The following is a 21,290-nucleotide window of genomic DNA, read 5'->3' as shown; positions in this document are numbered from 1 at the left end:
GGTGAATTGCTCTCAATTTTTCTGGATCAGTACATACAAAATTTGACATAAAAAGATGTGCCAAATTCCATACGAAACAGGACATACAAAGTGGTAAATAAGAGCTATCATCTCTTATACATATGTTGATAAAATAGATGGAAGTAGTGATAATTCTCCCTTTCTATTTGAGAGAAATGGGTGCTATTTGTACAGAAAATGAAAAGCATAATCATATCACGATTACGTTGCAGATTCAAGGATGAAACTGACTTTGGGCAGGAGAGGTTTCCACTAGAGACAGACACAGAAAGCGTTAGTGCAAGAGCCAGTAGTCCTGTGTTTTGCTTGAAAGAAAGGAAGAAAAGAGCCTTATCTTGTAGTCTTCCTTATTAAAGTGTTGTCAATACAGATCAATTTTCAATACTAAATACTTACTATTCTTTCAACTCTGCTGAGTGTTGAAAATACTTTGATTAACATGTTAACCCAGAAAACATGTCACTTGTACCATCTGTAAGTCCTTCTGTATTGTTTGCTGAAATGGCATTCTAACAGCATTAAGTGAAAAATAACATGCTTCTTGGTGCAACATATTTATATAAATATAGCAAACCTCACTTCCATATAGAAATTGCAGCAATTAATGATTTTCTAAGTAGAAAAAAATAATTCAGATAAATTCTTACATGGACGTTGTTATCTCAGTTTAACGGTGATTGATTTTGAGTTAGCTAAATTCACTTATATCCTTTTTATTCCATGCTCTGTCATTTATCCACATGACATTCATTTTCGCTTTCTATGTCATTCTCCAACTTGTCTCATCTGTTCCCCCAAATCTAGGGACCCTGATAGTCCTTGGAGTCTCTGCAGTGCTATTGAAACACAAATGAAATAAGCACCATCTTTGACGGACTTCATTTCAGTGAGGGATGAGCACTTCTATGAATTTGGCTCATATTAGGTCAAACAAATTTTCTGGGTGCAGGTATTAGGTAAGTAGAAAGGCCCTAAATCAACCAACTAAAATGCTATTTATACTTAAGTTTAAAGGGGAAAAAAAAAAAAGGTACAAGTACCAGACTTGTAGCAATTCCACACAGAATGGCTGGATCATGTTAGAGTGGCCAGAAGCTATCACCTCGCCTGTGAAGGCAGCTTAAGTAACTTCCTTTATCCTTATCATTTTGTTTAGATACCCAGAGGCAAGGACAACCAAGTTCCCCAGATGAGGGGCTAAGGGCCCTCTACTAACTAAGGAATGCTTGGACCCAAATTATAAGCTGTGAATCAAAGTTCTCCCACCACACACAGAACATCAATCTTATGTTTTCAGAAGCTAGTTTTAGAAGTAGCTAAAGAACCAAGAGCAAGCAAGTTATTTTATTAAAGATATTTATAATTTGTCATAAAATAAACTTACTTTAAGATCCTGTCAGTATTTGTATAATTTATGCTTCTATGCATCCTGTATCTTGTTCAGCTAGACAGTGACAAAACAATTTATTTCTGTGTTCATTTTTGTAATTGAAGATTTTTCTCCATTAGGTCTTGTAACTTCATTTAAAATAGATGTGCTAGATTTCACGTGCTGAAAATTCTTAGATTAAATGATGAACCTGTTTTTCAATGACACTACAGTATATGCTGCATGAATCTGCTATTGTAAATCAATACGTTACAACACTGATACACTTAAGTACACGTTTTCTGTCACTCCTCCATTATCAGTAAGGGGTTTCACCCTAGAAATCCCAATTCCTACAAATCAGCATTTCTTGTCATACACAAACACTGGAATACAGTCAAGACTGGAAAACGAGGGCAAGAATTAGGCAATAGGCTAAACCCTCTAGTGCATGCATCAGAGTAGTAGATGTGAAGTCAGTGTTACTAGATCAGACTAAAGAGAATACGAGATGCTGGTGTACTGAAAGAAAAGAAATGAGGAACACAAAGTTCCCCTCATCATCGCTTCCACTTTTGCTGTTAAACTGCTGAGCCTCAGCTTGGTACAACTGACCTTTACACACTACAGTGGGAGATTAGCATCTGTGCCAAAAGAAAAGATAATCAGAGGATTCTTCCCTGCTCCTATCAAATTCTTTTTTTTAATCTCAGGTTCACCCAGTCTCTCACTCCTCTCAGAAAGCACTGCATCTCCTTCATAGATGAGCTCAGGAGAGCAGCCTGTCACCTTTCCCAAACAAGAAACTCCTAGTTACAAAAGATGTGCTTTTTCCTTGTTTAGATGTGAACTTTCAGTCTTCCCTTTTACCTATCTTTTCACTTTTACAAACTTCCCTGTTCTCTCTCAATATCAGAACTTGTGCTGATCTTAAGTAGGAGTGAAATAAGGACTACAACGTACATGCATTAAAAAAAAAGACAAGTTACAAACAAAGTACAGCCAAGTCCCCTAAGGCTTTTCATAACTGCTTTGTGGTAGTTTTCATAATTTTAAATAGTGTTTTTAATCAGATTCAGTACAGAGCTAATTTAGAATTTTTTTAAAATACAAGGTTGTTTGAAAATGTTTCCATATAATTAAATATTTCAATCAGATTTGCAATTTCATTATAATATTTAAATGAAAAGACATTTCAAAGTAAAACCTAAATGTGTGAAATCTCAAACCAGTTAATTTTCATTTTTTGAAATGCAAAAAATTGAAGAATCAAAAATTGAAAAAATGAAAATATCAAAATTGATCCATTACAGTAAGCAATTCTGATTAATAAAACATATTTGCTAACTGAAATGTAGCATGTTGGAATTTATTTTAACCAAAGCTCCCAAAGACACAAGATATAGGTAGAATCTTAACAAAAATCTGATTTTTTTTTCTCATTCTACAATATATCCTAGTTTTTCGGTGTCACAAAATCATAGTTCAGATATATGAGTATTTGATATGGTATATAAGCAATGTAAGGAATAGAATAACTTCCATTCTGAAGAATGTTTTCTATAAACTTTTGTACTTGTGAAAATACTTCAGCTGCTGAGCGTCCACTTCATGTATGGGAAATGTTCACTGTAATAGCCAAAGTGGGCAATTTAAAAATGTGTTTTTTTGTTTTTTGGTTTTTTTTTTTTTTACCTCCTAACTAGGACTATTTCATTTCCTTCATATATTTGAAAATGCTATCTACATTTACAATTGAGGGATTCTGTTTTGAGCAATTTTTATGTGGCTATGATATTGCTAAAGATGTTAAGTGAGGTACCACAAATACTTTGCTGTTTAGGATTATCAGATACTAGCACTGTCCACAAAGCACCAGCTAACATTGCTGGTAAGTGTGGCTGATGTCCCTAGTGTCCCTGCATAAGCAGGAAGCAGCTAATACTCTAAAGTGAGAGATACAGTGAGGAAACATAGAAGAAAATATTGTCTGTAGTTGCTATGACCCTTGAAGACCTCATCACCCAAGGTCTGGTGCGGTGTTCAGTCTTTTTCTTTCACTGATGTTTTCCACTTCACTAAATGTATATACATACTTCCAGAAGAAAAATGGATCTATATTTTATTCTTAATGTCTTAAATTGGTTTTCAAGAGAAACACTGTAACTTCCAAATGCTATTTCAGAAGAAAGATGTTCATAAGAGATGGGAATCTTCAAGCTGATTTACAAAGGTCACTGGCCTATGAGGATACTGTTTGTTTCTTAAATTACATGATGAGCACTGAGACAGTATAGCAGGCAATTTAAGCTTAGCTCCATTAACATTTCACAATGAGAAAGAAAAAGTATGTTCTTTCTCAAGACCTATTGTTTCTATTTGAGAAGAGTTGTCATGTTCAGATTAAAATAGAAACCACAGAAAATCTCTCTTGATATTTCAAGTAGCACTTCTAATTTCCATATCAAATTCACTGTTGGAGAAATCCTTCTGAGATGATGAACCTTTGTTTTTACAATGTCAAACTCAGTCTATTGTATTTATATATCAAACTATGTCATAACCTACTGTTCAGACATCTTCAGTTTTTCAGAAACAGATACAAAATATGCCCTGAAGAGTAACTGATTAAAACGGCTGTATGGGGTACAAGAAAATGTAACATAATGTTTCAGAAGAGACAAATACTCATGACCTCACTTGAGCTATTTGGAAATTAGACATCCAATCTAATATAGTCATTCAGTCAAAGGAGACAGACTGGCACTTAATATAAGCAGGATAAATCATTCTTGGGATTTTTTTCTCTTGGGATAAAAGTAAATGGCATAAATAAGGTTTTATATTGAAAAAGACCAATACACTGTATCAATCTCAGGATAGCTAATGGACTTTTTCAACTTAGGAAAAAAAACAAACCAAACAATAAATGAATGAATACTGGTGTATACTGTGGCAGGAGGGGGTTATTTTTATTACTTGTTTTAACCTGAACTGAGAAATGAATGCTTAAATTGGAAATAACATAAATATCAGTGGTTTGTTTTACTTAAAATGGAGTTACATCCCAGTCCTGTAATACCCAAATCATTGCATTATCTTTCACGAGTGGACATTATGGCTGCAATACTAAAATCAAATTTTGGGGACTGGAGATTTGAATAAACACGTCTAAGTCCTTGATCTAGATCTGGAAATTTAATTTGCAAATTTCTGCAAGCAAATTAACTATCAACAGAAAATGAAACTGATTTTATCAATACGGTAATAACAGCAACATTTACAGCTGACACAGAATCATAGAATAACAAAGTATATATTAACATTTACAAACTACATACTACAATACATAATAAAACAATGATGATTCAAATTAGGGCTCACCAATGATTTTGAGAATGCACTATTGCCCTTTGTTGAAACAATATGTGTTATCCTGTCTGTTTTTGAACTGATATTATCAAATTAATTATTGGTGCAATACTATCATTATCACTGCAGCTGACCAATGTTGTTCTGAAGCCTCTAAACATGTTGAGCTGGAACAGCATACTACAGTACAGCACTGAAACACTGATTTTTAAAGACGAGACTTAAAGAAACTGAAGTCTAGACTGGATTAAGGAAAATCTGCATTTTTTTAATGCTGTTTCCTCAGTTTGGAGATAATTAAACTTTGGCAAACAGTATCATACAACTGATTTCACAGTATGTATCTTTAAGAGCAAAAAAATACAGGTTAAAAAGGAAACAGCTTTCTTGTGCCATAAATATCTTTAAAAAGAGCAATCAGAAATCAGCAGACCTGTTTCCATGCACTGAAGCAACTGAAGAATGCCCTCGCTGAGGTCACCAATGAATGGCTTGGTTGTTAATTATACTGCGTGTCCAGTACAGAGATCCAAGGATGTAGATCCTGCTACTCATCCAAGAGAGGAAAACCAGGGGCTTTGCTAACAATCGAGTGGCTAAGTAACCAGTAATTTGCAGCTGGAACAGATAGATTAGCATCCTTTTTTTCAACCCCCAGAACAAATGAGCAGGAAGCTGGGAGATAGCTGTGAGCCATAAGTTTCCTTATGGTCACAGTGTCTGCATTAACTTTTTATTAAGCTTTTTGCTGCATCTATTACCAGGTTATTCAGAGGATTAAGCAAAAGAACAAACTGAAGATTTGCAGAAGGACCTCAGGATACTGAATGACTAGATGATAACACAGAAGATGAAATTCAGTCTAGATAAATGTGAAGTGAGTTATTTTGGAAAACATAATCTAGCATTATATGTACATGATGGACTTTCAGGAAATTAGTACTTCTGAAGAATAAGATTTTGAGATTATGATAAAAGGGTCAATGAAAGTTGGAGATGAGTGCTCATCAGCGATCTGAGAACAGAGTTAGGAATTCTTAGGAATTACATAGATATGGAAACAGAGAACATCATGAAGGCGCCCTGTACACCCATGATTTCCCCATGTATTCAGTACAAACACAGTTCTGACCTACCACCCCATGAACAATATAGAGAAGGTAGCAAGGTCCTTGTATGGCTTCCAAACAAGGAACAATTACATGACCAGCTTTTCAATCTGGAAAATAGGCAATTGAAGGAGGATATGACAGACCAATATGAGTGGCACAGAGAAGGAAAATAGGGACTGGTGTCCCTTTTCTCTTCCAGTACAAGAATTGAGGGGCGGCAAATGAAATGATCCAGTGGGAGTTTCACAGATACTGCTTTACCCAACACATAGCCAAGCTGTGAAGTGCCTTATGGCAGAATGTTACGGATGTCAAAGGTTTACATGGGCTCAGATCTATGCCTAATCTGTTTTATATTCAGAAACAAGGGACAGTGAAATGTTTTTTCTTAGCTTTTGTCATCCAAGAGAGAAGGCAGTCCCTGCGTGCTAGGGACAGCCAGCATCTGAGCTGCCTTTCAGGTCTCCACGCTTGCAAGCAGCTTCACTATGTCCCATGTTCTATAAAGTCTATTTGCAACTGACAAAAGAAAAAGCTTTTTTCTTCCAATAAATAAGATATCTTGTATTTAACAATATACACTGGCTGGCTTGCGTCACTGCCCTTTGCTCTAACATTCAGTTCTCACATCTGCACTCCTTGGATAGGAAGTTGGCATATTTGCGATAAATACATGTAGATAGTAAAAACTACCTTCGCATTTACAGTAAAATTGTCTGGTGTCTCATCTACCTCACCTACCAGCCTTCTCTAGTATAGTTACTGTCTTATGTCATTTTTTGCAACAAATTTTTGTTAGTGTTTAGCTTTTAAAATATTTTACATTAAACTATGATTTCTGTTAGTATTCCATAACCAGGCATTTCCACCCACGATCTTGAACTTCAGTACTTGACTTGTTATTCTCATTTGCAGAGAAGATCAAGCACACTTCTGCAATGATGTACATTACTAGCTTTCCAGCTTTGTATTTCATGACCTGTCAGTTGTAAGGAGCTTTGTTTGCTTGGTTTTATAACAATGAACTGTAAATAACAAAGTAAGGAAAAAAATACAGACAAGAATATGAAGCCTCTCCTGCCAACATGGAAATTCCAACTACCATTTAAGAACTCTCGTATCAAATGAGAAGCAACATGATTATTTTCACACAAACTTTGGAAATTCTGTATAAGATCTTGAATTAGCCTGTCATCCAACTCAAAATCTTACAGATAGCAGACTTGACACCATGTTGTGAAGTGTATCCCTGGCAAAAGGCTGGTCAGCTGTCCCAGAGAAGACAGGAGATATTTATACATTAGAAGTTTCACCAAGGAAAAAAAGTTCTGTGATAAATAAATAGATAACAGAAGTAGCAGGAACTCTAAACCAATTCATCTCCTTTCTTATCTGTCCTGTCCTCTTTGCAGGACCAGGCTCCCCCCTTTTGGAGCACTTTTAGATATTTCTGATTCCTATGGAATATCAATTATTCTGAGCACCATTTTCAATTAGAAACTAAACTGCATATAGGAAGCCACTACTGAATTTCTTAAGTATGGGTTGCGTTGGTGAAAGCCAGGATTACAGAGATCTAAATCTACCTGTTTTATTCTTTGACAAATTAAAGCAACAATGCAATGCCCTATCACTGCCAATTTAAAAAATACATGCATTTTCAACTTAAAGGCTTTTAAGGAATTCAGAACCAAAACATGCTTCCAGCTTATACCTTTAATGTATTTAAATGATATTCCATTTATATCAATTGAATTGTTATTCTTTTTTACACAAAACAGTTGCTGTAATTCTTCTGTCTTTTTCTTAGCTAATGCTGTTGGAAATGGCGGTTCTTTTCTTAAAAACAAGATGAATTTGTTTGTATGTAAAAAGTCCTTTTTTGGTCACTTACTTAGCTGTTAGCATTTTTTCATTTTTGTTTTGTTTTACCTCTGATAGGTTAGCAGTTGCTAGCCTCTGAATAGCATCAATCAAGCTCTTGATTAGAAATAACATTAAGTACTTTAACCAACGTAAGCAACTTTTACATAAGATGCTTCAGTTCTATGGGGTTAGAAGATAACTGCAATTTTATTTTTTGTTCATTTTCAATAGCAGCATATTATATAAGCACCAGTAAAGTGATAATTTGGAACAATTAATTCTACAATAGGAGATGGCCTTGTCTGCAGTCTCTCTGAAAAGCAAGTTACTTAAAACATGTCAAAAAGTATGTGCTCTTCACTGTAGGCAGCATACATAACACCATAAATATAAACATGGACACACGCTGTGTATTTACACACACAGAGTAGGATTAGTCTACCTTGGATTTAGAACCTCTTTTTATACAGTGGTCATGAGAGTCTTCCTTTTGTCCCACCACATGAATTGTTTATGATTTACTAAGTAATTTGTTTATCAACTAAACATGTCTGATGTCCTCAAAACAATCTGGATAAATGGGTCCCCACTAGCATTTATATTCATGAACTATAAACATATTTTCTCTCTTAGTCTACTCTGCTTGATACGCTGAAGTAATAAGTTTAAGGAGAAAACAAAGGGCTTTGAAGTTAATCATTCAGTGAAGTGACCAGATGCAATCTCTAAATTTTCCAGGCATTTTTTTTCCCAGACTTTTTTTTTTTTTTTTAATAGGTAATAGATATGGTGGAATTGTGGAAACTTCACTATAATTTTTCCTGCATCACTAAGGACAGCTATCTTTTGGGCACTCTTATGTCCACAGAGAGCTGCTACACATCCTTGTAGATTTTTTTACGCAGTGTAACTCTGCAGCCATCACTCCCTTAAGCACAAACCCACACTAATGTCCTACTCCTTGCATTTGGAAAACAAATTCAAGACTATAAATGAAAATCAATATTGGAGTCTTAGATCTACATTTTGTAAATTGACTAATGATTTGAGTATTTCAGCTGATCTGGGCTCAAATCCAAACACAGTAAAGTTGTCTGATCTTCAGAGATCAACTATCCTTTCTGAAAATCAAGCTACTTCAGGGTGTTTCAGTCTCAGTAATAAAAATCTAAAATCACTTTTATAACTTCGGCTTTGTGTTGTAGTTTCCATGTGATTTTGCAGCACAGTCAAAATGAGACATTCTTGTAAATTAGAGAATAATAACTAGTATTATTCTGTAACTACAGGAGCATGAAGAGAAACATAAATGCAATACCGTACTTCTACTTTAGCCATCTGTTTATCTGTTTATCTTTCATTATCTGTAGATCACCCAAGATTTACAATTTCATTCTGAGACAGTTTTCAGCCACAGAGTGAAATCATCAATTTTTCCCATTTTGCGTTACTGCCATTGCACACAAAAGCACTAAAGGCTTTAAAAAGACAAAAATTAGCAACGCATTCCTTACAGATGCACGAGATAATAATCCTGCGAATAATTTCAACATTCCAGTAGAGTTTCAAGCTCCAGTGTGAATGGCCCTGTTTAAATCAGTGAGTATTTATTCACATTTACAGGATTGATGGTCCATCAAATTCTAAACATCCCCAAGAAATTCCATTTTTGCATTACTGAGTAATAAGAAAGAATATCCTACATTATACAATGTATGCAAAGAAATTTATTTGGTGTACATGTCAGTATGCTTTTGGCCTCCAAAGGACCCGTATTTCTAGAACTCTGGGATTCAGAATTCCCATAGAGCATTCATGGCTTTAAACTGTGTTTCACAGCACCATTTCCTCTACAGCGTATTACTCTGCAGGCTAGAAGCTTTCACAGTCGAGGAAGCTGGCAAACAACTAACACTGATGTGGTGCATCAAACAGTGCCAGTAGCACTAGTAGCATTCTGAATTTTGAGCTATTGCTCCTTAGAGGCATGTGTTTGATCAAGATCCATGGAGCACCTCTGTGGAGAGGCTTACACTAAATCCCCCAGAGCAGAATTTGGCCCCTCACTCACCGAACTTCTATGCAACGCAATACTATATAAATGGCCCTACCACAAAACCCTCTGTCCTTTTGCTAACCATTATATAAAAATGGAGTATGTTTACTATTAAATTAGGCCATTAAGGTATTCCTTGCTGAAACGCCAGCCTTAATTCTTTTACCATGTTAGAAAGCAAAGGAAATGTAGAGTGGGATGTTACTTAAACCACACACTCAATAAAAGTGCAACTCCATCAAACATACCTCCACAAGCCTGCTGGTGTGTTCTCGAAATATAGCAGCATATTCCTTTATTTCTTTTTCTCTTCCATTTTTAGCAGCTTCAATAAGAACTAAAAGCGGAACAGTGGTATCTAAGAAGGAGTCTGAGATGTGATCTATAATGGCTTTACGAAGCTGCAAAAGAAAGCATTACGTTAGTATCAGCTAATTGGACTATTTATTGTAGAATATACTTATTTTTCATGATAAAGACCATTGAAATTATCGCCTATTGGCATTTTAGAATATAACCACCTACACACTGTATTCCTGCATCATTTGCAGGATGTGACTGAAACTGCAGCTACAATTTACCTATTTTACAGAAAACTGGATTTAATTTTAGGGACAGTTTTAATATACCAGTACCTAAATATGCATGTTTGTATGTGTGAGTGTGTACACGTGTGTGTGAGTGTGTATACAGATAAATAAGACACTTAAAACATGTATTAGACAGTCAGTGGAGCCAGACAAATATTCATCTTCTCTGATGAATAGAATGGACTACTTAAATGATTTCCCCATATGAAAAATTACTATCAGGCCAAACCTAATTTTGTCTCTCAGGCATTTTCTTTTGAAGTTCAGATGCCAAGGGAGAAGGCTATTAAATATTGTTTATACTCATATACAAAATATTCTACATCACGTGTTTTCATGATTGCAAGATTACCCAAATGTTTTCTGTCATGTTGGAAAAACCAATGATACATTTTGATTAGCTAAATGGTAGCCTTCATGGTAATTACACCAATGATATTACTGATTATGCCATCTGATAATAGATTAATAGAGCAAGGAGAATAATAAATGAGTCTGATGTTCAATTTTCTCCATTTGCATTAATTGTTCTTGAACTTCTTGCTTAAATTATTAAAGAAGTGTAACATTCTGCTACAATTAGCTCTCTTGAATTAGATTTAATGTAAGCTTATAACTGATCATTGGGAAATTACTCCACTTAGAGGTTATTTTCCATGTTCTAAACCTACACATGAAAATTGTTTGTTCTAATCCTAGAACACTGCAGAAAAAGCACCAATCAAAACTTCACATGCCATGTAACCAACATTATCAAGTTCATTAAATTCTCTACTGCAAAAGAAATTATTTGTTTTTTATAATATTTATATAAGTTACTGACTGGAGCAGAAAAGATCACAAAAGGTTGCTGAACTCTTACATGCCTGAGAGGTTTGTTACCAAAGGAAGTGTTTTCACTTAGTGTTTTGCTCCAAAATATCTACATGAAAACTCCATAGAGGTAAGCATTCCTACAGCTAGAAAAATGCAAACCCACAAAATCTTTTTGATGCTGCTGACCTTACAGAGAGGGCAGTAAACACACACAGCAGAAACAACAGTAGAGAAATCTGTGATGCTCAAAACAAGATTTGGATATCCACCACTAACTTTTGGATAGCCTCACCATCTAAAGCTTATTCCTATTGACTCACCAGGCGCTTGGGGCAAACAAGTCTTCCAAAAATGTACAGGTAAGTTTGGAATGTTTTTGTCTTCTGTCTGTCTGTAGCTTATTGCATTAGGATATACTAGATGGATACATTATGTGTTCTCGCAAGCAAGTTGCAAAGACAGAAGTTTTAGATCCCAGTACAGAAGTGGACCCTTACTGTCATGCTCACAGCTTTCATAGCTTTATCCATTCTGCAATTTCAAAAATGAAAAAGAAAGAGATACTAAAAGGTTTCACTACCAGGAACAAAATACATTGAGTCTGCAATCCTGCCAGGTTACCTGTTAAAATTTCTATGTGGGAGAAAACAGACTTACTCGCCTGCTTAAAATTAACATAAACATTTCCATTAATTGTGCGTCCATTTACCTTATTGGTCATTGTACAGAGAGAAATGTACTGAATTTGCCTGATGTAATTATAATAATCAACAACAAAAAACTGTGGAACCTTCTTATCCATGGCTGATGGTTCATTATCTCCAAGAGAAATGCTTTTGGGTTCTGCAAAGCCCAGATTGTTGTACTTGTGCAGTCTTAATGTCTCCTTTTAGAAACTGCAATGACCTCACTCACATTTGTGGTGAGAATGAAGCATCCAATTTTCAAACCAGCAGCCTAATTTTATCTCCCATCAGACAGTTCTTTGCTATAGCTTTTTACTGGTTTGCTTGCTTTAATTAACCTTTCACATATAAATTATTGTTATTATTTCATTCTAAGAAATCCTCTATCCTGCAATTCAACAAAGTGAAACACTTTTCTTCTTCTTCTTCAGAAAAGATAATGCTGTGCCTTTACTGAATACAAACAAGTTTGAAATATGTTCCTATTTCAGTTTTGCTAAGGAATACATGAAGCTGAGATTTGCAAAAGATGACTCATGTAGCACTAAAGAATGAAGAAATGCGATGTAAAACAAGGAGAGGAAAAAGATAAAAGGCAAATTATCTGAAGTGTAATCAATTTCACTTCATCATAATCACAGTGATCATTTTTCCCTGTTTCTCTTTTCCTCTCTTTCTGGCTCTGGCCACCTCTAGAGCAAAATGCTAGAAACTAAGTAGCAATATAGGTAGACACATAAACAGTCAAAGAGGAACAGTGCCAGAAATACTCACAGCCAATAATAGGGAAATTAATTTATTGTGCTAAAATTAAAATATATCTGATATTTGCAAGTGAAAGATATTAGAAAGCAGAGGAAGGACGATGTCTGACATGTTTTATTTTTAAGGTGCAAGGTCTTATTCCTGCCCCTAGAACAGACTCTTAGAGAAGTGGAAATCTGAAGAGTTTTTGTTTTGATATCAAAGAGGATAAAAACAACCCACAGAAATGTTGTTTATAAAACATGGGGCATAAGCTTGTCATACACAAACAGTAGAGCATAGAGAAACAAATCTCAGCAGCTGTTATACTGTAGCTGTAATACTATTAACATCAATATCCTGATGAGTACAGAAAACTGTGCTCACAGGAAACTATTTTCTCATGTGCAACACTGACAGAAGTCCTGGGAAAAAAAAGTTTCATTATTAGTATGGGATCTCTCTTTCCCATTTCAAAGGGATCCCAGGAATGCACTCGCCTTTGTGTTCATGCTATCCATGACGAAGAAACAGCACACAATTATTAGAATATCTTTGGGAATAATATTTCCAAAAAAAAATGTGTTAGAAACACAGAAGAAACATCTGTGCAGATTATTCACAGTACACTGAGAAACAACTGCGAGGGAAGAATTGACCCTGATAATTTATCAGAGAATTAGAAATGGGAAGGAAAAGGCAATTCCTTCCTAAATATTCATACAGCTTTGCTAAGTAGAGAGGTAGTGATCTAAACTGTACACTGTAAATGTACACAGTACAGTAAAACTGTACACAGAAATGACATGCACACCTCTGGCACAATAGAAATAAAAAAACCAAATCAAAACAATACAGTTTAAAATCCCCGGAAATGCTGCCCAAGTTCTTGAAGTGAATACAAATCACGTCATCTGAAAAGCCAGAGATTTTTGGAACTTCCAGAAAATACTGCTCTTAGGGGAGATACCCACTTATACCTTCAAGTGTTGCCAGACACAAGCCTGCCTTTTTCTTATTCACAGTGGTCCACAAAGACATTGCACATGGGTCCATGGGATAACCCATTATCAGCTAGTGACCGGACCAGTGCTTCTGTGATGGTTTTGTATACTGTGCACTACGCTGGCGAGATTTCAAAATATAACTCCATAAGGTTTCAGCTTCAAATCCAATTTTGCAGAGTACATTAAGCACACTATAGCCCTGAATCTGCTATGAAAGCCTAATGTAATACCAGTTACGGTACATAATACGGTATACATATCTCAAAATTTTTTTTTAAGTACTATAAAAGCTGTAAGAATAAAGCAAATAACAATTTTTTTAGTAAAAGTGCAGAGAGACAGAATAGCCAAGACCCTATAGCAATACCTGCGGGCACAGGTATTATATACCCAAAATTTCATGTTTCCCAGAACTCTTCCTAAAACAATTTTTACGCAATTCACATGTATGAACACGGAATTGGAGGGAGTAGATGAAATACTTCTCAGAAATACTTTCCAGAGGAAAATAGTGAGAAAACGAAAAGAGCTACTCTGGTTAAAGAAAAATACTGGTTCTAGACTGACTATAAATTGGGCATAAATGCATTCAGCCTGAAAATTTTAAAAAAGATTTATATAAACCTAGGAATTAAGTTCTTGAACAGATTTTCAAACACAAGAACAGAGTCAAGAAACTTAAAATCTTATAAGCTGCTGTTTAATAAACTCATGGACTGTATGATAGAATGGGAGAGTTCCTAGACAAAGTTTGTGATGCAAGTCACTGGTATCTGATCAAACGTATTTCTGACAGAATATGAGGGGAAATTCGGATTGCTAGTTGTAAGCACTTTATTGGTATCATATTCATCTCATCCTTCAAGGCTTCTCCTGGCTGATTATGGGAGACAGGAAGAAATTTCCTCATCATCTTGATGCATAAACTGCCTTGCAAGATGACACAGAAAGCTGGCAGGGATATTCTTCCACCAGAGAACTGACAAACAGCCACAGCCAGAGACAGGATGAAGGCAATGTGTACTCATGCTCTTTGTGGCCTTAAATTTTCAGATGGTTGGTTGGGGTGGCCTGGCGTGAAGTGCTAGTGGCTTTTGAGCTCTCCTTCCTAACCTGGCATGTTATGTACTTTCAACATCATTTGCAATTTTTCTCAAATAAGTTTGTTGCTGCTGCAAGGACCTAAACACAGCTGATGTCTATTGCTCACCTTCTGTAGCATGTTGAAGCTTTGGTCCATGTGTCCCATTAGTTTTAGGATACTGGGATGCATAACATTTTGGGGGAATGTGGAGCAGATATTCTAAGGACCCTTCTGTGTTGTACGAGTTCCCACAACGGTACAGAAGCAGACATCTACTCAATACTAAAGTGAAAGATAATTCAAACTTATTTAAAATAAAATTAATCTAGTCTTCCAAAGTACATTACAGGTATATTTCTAAAGAAAAATTGTATTTGTACATATGCTGTCTTACACATGTACACATGCAGAGTTTTGCCTATGTATATAAATACATTCAGCCAATATCCCATTTGGGAGTTTTTTTTCCCACAGTTTTGGAAATTGGGATGTATTTTTTCTGTGGAACAGCGTTATTCCTCCAGTATTTCCTTAATATAGAGGAAATCTTCGTTTTCAAATTATGGTACTATGAAAGCTGAAAATAGTAATTTGGATAAGCTTCTTTCAAGTCTCCTTTTATATCTTTTCAGTTCCTTAAGTTCTTTACCTGTCTGCGAAGGTCTCTTGTCTTCTTGCACATACTGTCTATTGCAACATTCAGGGTATTACTTCTTCCTTTCTTGTCAGTCTGCAATAAAAGCGATAGAAAACAAAACAATGGTTATTTATGAACTCTTAGAAATTATGTTGTGTCCTCAGTTTATCAGAGCATTTGGTAAATGTATGTGCTTAAGAATTCTTTCGAATTCAGTGAGTTTCAGGAACCAGTACCCTGATACTCACACAATGCCTATTGTGATGTTAAGCATAAACCACAGAATGAAAATATATACCTTAGTAGCAGTATGTAGGAAAGCAATTAAATATCTCTTATCTTCTGAATTGCTGTAATACTTTTTTATGGTCTTTGGTTACTTATGGAACAACATTATGTTAATTATTATTATTATTAATGCCAATCCATTATCACCACATTCATGTGAAAAAACAAATTCTCTCTCTAAAAGCAATTTATAAATTGAGATACCTACAGTGCAGTTTGATAGTATTTTAATCTGCAGCATTCATTAATTTACTCCTGTAGAACAGAATTGGTGAATTTTAAAAATGTTCAAGATGTGCAATGAAAAGTAAACAAACATCATCAGTAAAAATGACAATTTTCTTCATTTAACAGCACATTCATCCTCCACATCTTCTACTCCCCAGCTCTTGAGATATATAAGAGATCTTTAGAGAATCAGTAGTATACTTTCAAAATCATCTAACTTCTTTCTTCAATCTATTTCTGGCAAAGTATTTACATCATTATTACTATTTGAAAAGTGTAAGTAACTTTTATTCTAGTGCCCAGCATTTTTTCTGTAAAGTGTTATCATTGGAGTTCTGTATCTACTAGCTGTTTTGAATAATCTTTTTTCAGGTTAGTACATGCACTATATGACAGTCTAAAATATCTAAAGCAATGACTCCTTCCTCACTAACTTGAACTGCTCTGGTCTAAAGGAAAGAAACGACAAACACTGAAAGCATCTTTACATAAAGTCCTACTTCAGTACACATAACATTTTGAAGTAAAAGGACTGGATTCTCATAAATGTAAAGGAAATAGCTATATATATTGACCACAGTATATGGACTTCAGCTATAGCACATGTGACCGCAAGGCGGGCAAGAGAGGGTCAGACACCGGCGGAGGGAGACACTCAAGGTTCATAAGGGGTTAAACAGGATCGATTTAATAAAGGACTTGCACTGCAGCCTGCACGGGGAGCCCCAGGAACCGCGAGGAGGGGTCGCCGACGGGAGGCTGCTGGAGGTACGGGTCGGACACACAGGCAGGGCTCGACTCGTTGTTCCTAACGGCCCCTTAAATCTACTAGAACGGTCTCCTTATCTCAGCTGTGCTAACCTGGAGTAGCTCCTGCCCGGCAAGCAGCTAAATGTTGTTGACCAAACAGAATATGCGTGCCTGGCCCCGAGGGGAATTTGGTCAGTGCGTGGTTTCACGCGCCGGGCCTGCTGCCACACACTCTGCCAGTCACTGCCTCCTCGCCAGATCTTCCGCAGGTGTTCTCACTGCAGCACAGTAGCCAGTGCGTATTACAAACATGACTTTCACTTGCTAAATCATACTAAAATTAGTAACAGTGAAAACAAAAGTAGCAATACTGCATCTATCTAGCTGTATAACCTCTTTATATACAACATATGATATTCCGGTCAGTTATTTCCTTGCTGTACAAAAAGCCCATGTCAGTATAGCAAAATGCTTACTATCAAAATAGAGACTAGGGATGATCAGGAAAGAGCTTTTACATTAAAAGTGTGTATGTAACCACAGAATGTAAAAAATGCCTTGAAATGATTAGTATATCCTCTATCAACGTAAGGGAACAATTGAGCTTCCATATTCAGACTGACTGAGAAATTTTCCTGCTACTTTCAATTACTGAAATTGCTCCACAATCTTCACAGGGAGCAGCTGGTCAAACACAGGCCTTGGGAAGAGCCATCTGAACTTCACCTTGAAACCTTCAAGAAAACTCTGAGGGTAGATATTAACTTTCTACTATAGTAATGTCACCATTTCTTATACCAATACTTGTGTAGGAACCAAAGTAAATAATGACTCTTGCAGTATGTTTTGCAAGTCATTGCCAGCCTTGACAACAAAATTGATCCTTTCTAAACGGCTAGTTAAACAGGACCAATAAAAGCACTGCGGATACTACTCAGCTCAGCATATGCCTATGCATTTTCAGATGATAAGGATGCAGTTCCACACTGGCACATCCTTTAAGAGCTTTATATTTAGGGCCTATTTTTCTAAGAAGACAGAATCAATGTAAAATATTGGGATTTTCTTAAAGTTTTCTAGTAAGTTGTAACTTCAGAGATGGCAACTAATGATACAACTGGCTCTAAGGAAACCTAAAGCTAATATGAAGGCAGCTAATATGAAATAACCCTGCTCAACAAGCGGCATAAAAACATTGAACAGTGAACATGAAAAAAATTTATTTGCAAATTTTTAACGTAACTGTCAATAGTCAATGTCTAGTAAGTAAACATAACTGTAACTGAAGTTACTCTTCATGTGGGGTTTACCCCAAGAACTAAACCCACTATAAAATGCAGCTTCAGACTGCAGAATGTGGACAGGTCTTTCTTCCTTAAAGAATAATAAAACTCAAAAAAATGTTACTGTTGGGATAAATCCTGCTTAAAAAAATTAAATATTTCAAAATTGTGTAAAAAGTCTATTAAAGTTAGTGGGAGACCGGACTACAAAGTTCACTCTAGAAATAGCCTTAAACATCAACGGCCTCGCACAGTGCTGTCCAGCTTATTTAAGGTATTGTCCATTGGTCCTAAGTACCTCTGAACACTGAATTATTCCTTTAAGCTGAATTTATATTCCTCTACGGACTGTGAGCTCAGATATCTGAATAGCAAAAACAGAGCAAGCTTCACAGTGCGTGATTACTCTTTTTATATACTAGAAGAATAACAGATGTAATATTTTCTAAGTGTAGATTACAAACAATGGCATAGTCAAACTAACAAGACCTGAGCATCTCCACACTATGTTGTGCTCTCTAGTAATATAGCTGCCATGTCTGCATTGGAAATGCTCTTCATCTTCCTGTCAATTAACATTCTTCTCATGACTACTGTAGTTAAAACCAACCAAACAAGTCTATTCTGAAATAGTTCATTCTTATACAGGGCACTGAATTCAGAAAAGGGCTAGGAAAATGGTGCATATTATGCTAGGCTCTGGTTTGCAAAAGTCATGCGGTTAAACTCACCCCTTTTTATCTCAGTTTCCCTGCACTCAGCTGCTGCTTAATTCTGTAATATACATAATAATGCCTATATGGCTTCCTTGTGAAGATATGACAAGCAATATCCAGCTCCTGTTTCACTGCATTTCTAACACGACACATTTTACAAGCGCTAAGTTACATGGTTATTAATACTCCACTAAGCAAAAGCAAGCACTTTTAATTAACACTGTATAGCCTGCAGATAAATGCTGCTTATTGCCAACAGTACAGGCCTATCTATTGCGCACACTGGCAAAAAACATTACTTGAATGACTCAAAAACGACACGTGCAGAAAATCTTCCCTCGTGGATTTTCATTTAAAAGTGCACATATCTAAGGGCTGATTCTGCGATGAAATGAATCACCGTATCTTCATTGTTTCTAATGGAGTTAAGTTAATGTACACCAGCAGGGGATCATGACCTTCATGGGTATCACAGATCCTTCTGCATCCTAAGGTATTGTGGATGCAAACTCATACATTTGCACTAGCTACACAGCCTTGAAGGACTCAAGAACACATCTGCAGCGGAGTCTTCGGTGGGTACGTGTCGGTCAATGGTATTAACAAAGACAGCGGTAATTCTACTTTACTGAAATCAAGAGCTAGCTTAAACAAAGGAATATAATCAGTAGGATTTTAATTTCACTTTGTTTATATTTCTGAAGTGCTACAAATGCTTACATAATCTGTCTCTCCTCTGAACACCGATCCATAGATTATAAAGAAGATTTTGTTAGCACTATTTAAGTAACCATCCAAGCTCTTCAAGTACTGAGGTTAACAGATACAAGCTAAATCTCTAATAAGGATACAACCAGCCATAGGTATTAAAACAGTAAATATTGTTAGTATTCACTGTGTAAACCGAACACCACCACCCCTTTAAGCCATCATGAAGTACTCTCATTATCAGGACTAAAATAAACAAGACAGCTACGCCGGCCAAGTCAAATGGAGCCCGTTGATTTGGGTATGTACCTGGGGTAACACATTCACAGGAATTATCTCAAATCCTGCAAGGCTGGGCTCCTTAAAATCCCCTAAAAGCCACTAGAGAGAGAAAGCAACCACTTTAGAGACCCGTCTTCCCCAAAATATTAATTAATCTTCCCCAAAATATTAATTAAAAGAAAAAAGACTTTTTAGAGTAAATTGTCATACAACTACACAAAACACACTGGACATGTTGGAGCCACCTGAAGCAGGTATTATGACTCAAAATATAGTCATTCTTTTTCAAAAGTAGCAGGCACATTCAAAAACACCTAAGTAGACTTCAGCTTTCCCATGCTGCAGAGTGCAAGGTAGCAAAATTATTTTATCATATCCATGTGAGAAAGGAGGATCAGGTATTTTCTTAATTCTGTGTTTCAGAAGGGCTGGAGTCTTAGCTACGAATCTAAAATATTTTATTTTAATCCTAAAGGATTCTTGCAAATATTAGTCAGGAAATTTTACCTATGCCATTACACAGGGCCTCAAAGTACAACAGCTGGATTTTGAGCCAGATTTCCAATGCAGAAGTGGTCAGGGTCTATTTGGGTCCCCCACACCAAATGCAGTGGAGGAGTAGCGAATGCAGAGCCTGGAGCTCGAGCCACTCTGAATTTATAACAACTGTCCTCCCCAGCCAACTCCTCAGTAAAAGCATAAATATAGTCAGGTACAGGGCAATGTATAAAGAGTATAAAGTACTGTATCCATATAAGCCTAGTTATATCATACAATTCTGTGTATGCTGTTGACTACAGAAACCGAAAAGCAGTAGGCACTTTATGTTCATAGGCATTCTGACTTCTTTTCCATAAACACCACTATAAAGATAAAATTTATTTGTAAACATGCAAAATAGGCCTGAGATCTGGGATATTCCTGATGTTTGAGGACATTCAGATATAGAGTTCTGGTGCAAGTTTGTCCTGCAGTTGTAGATTTATATATTGCTTTAAAATAACAGAAGTTAAGAGAATGCAAAGAACCTTCATTGGAATGTTGAAAACTACCTGCATGATTAAAATAAAATTATAATCTTAATCCATATTCTACTCAAAGGCTCCCCTAAAAATAGCTTCCCATACTTAAACGTCTAAGGCCAGAACCTGAGCCCACGCTTTGTCTTCCGGGATGCATCTGTTCCTGAACAATCATTGTACAAACTGGGAAGACTGAACAGAAAAATAATACCACTAGAGCTGCATTGCTCCTCTCCAGCAGTGATGACTCTGTGATAACGGCCTGCTGATTTAGTTCAAAGGACAATTTTTATTTTTGAAAAGACTAGCACATTTATTGAAATCAGTTTTCTATGGAAACTTGCTAAAATATGTCAAGCTATAATGTAAGCACCAATCAATACTATGATAAGTTAATAAATATCAGAGCTCTAATTAAATGGCTGATCACAGTTCAGGCAATGTGTTGTCTGACAATAATCCTATATTCAATAATGATAGGCTCCTGTACATTGCACTGTGACCAAAAAGCCCCCCAAAACTCACCCAACCAAAAGAACATATTAAAACAAAGTTACAGTCCCTATAACGATACCAGGCATTTTATGTCCTTTATTATAAATTAGCATTTAAGATTTAGCATTTTAACATTTTTCGTTTATGGTGCTCATAAA

General features: G+C 36.0%; 1 protein-coding gene across 1 annotated transcript in view; it reads right to left on the bottom strand.

Annotated features, from left to right (window-relative positions):
• The window catches only part of CTNNA3 (catenin alpha 3), a 572,729-nt gene that overhangs the window by 221,891 nt on the left and 329,548 nt on the right, over positions 1–21,290 (bottom strand). Inside the window, exons 8-9 of the mRNA XM_064513677.1 lie at positions 15,373–15,453; positions 10,045–10,197 (exon numbers count right to left, since the gene is read on the bottom strand). Coding sequence (XP_064369747.1) covers positions 10,045–10,197; positions 15,373–15,453 — 234 coding nt within the window. The remainder of the gene's footprint in view (positions 1–10,044; positions 10,198–15,372; positions 15,454–21,290) is intronic.

The sequence above is a fragment of the Dromaius novaehollandiae genome, chromosome 6, assembly GCF_036370855.1.
Source record: "Dromaius novaehollandiae isolate bDroNov1 chromosome 6, bDroNov1.hap1, whole genome shotgun sequence".
NCBI classification, from domain to species: Eukaryota; Metazoa; Chordata; class Aves; order Casuariiformes; family Dromaiidae; genus Dromaius; species Dromaius novaehollandiae.
This window is presented reverse-complemented; position numbering and strand designations above follow the sequence as displayed.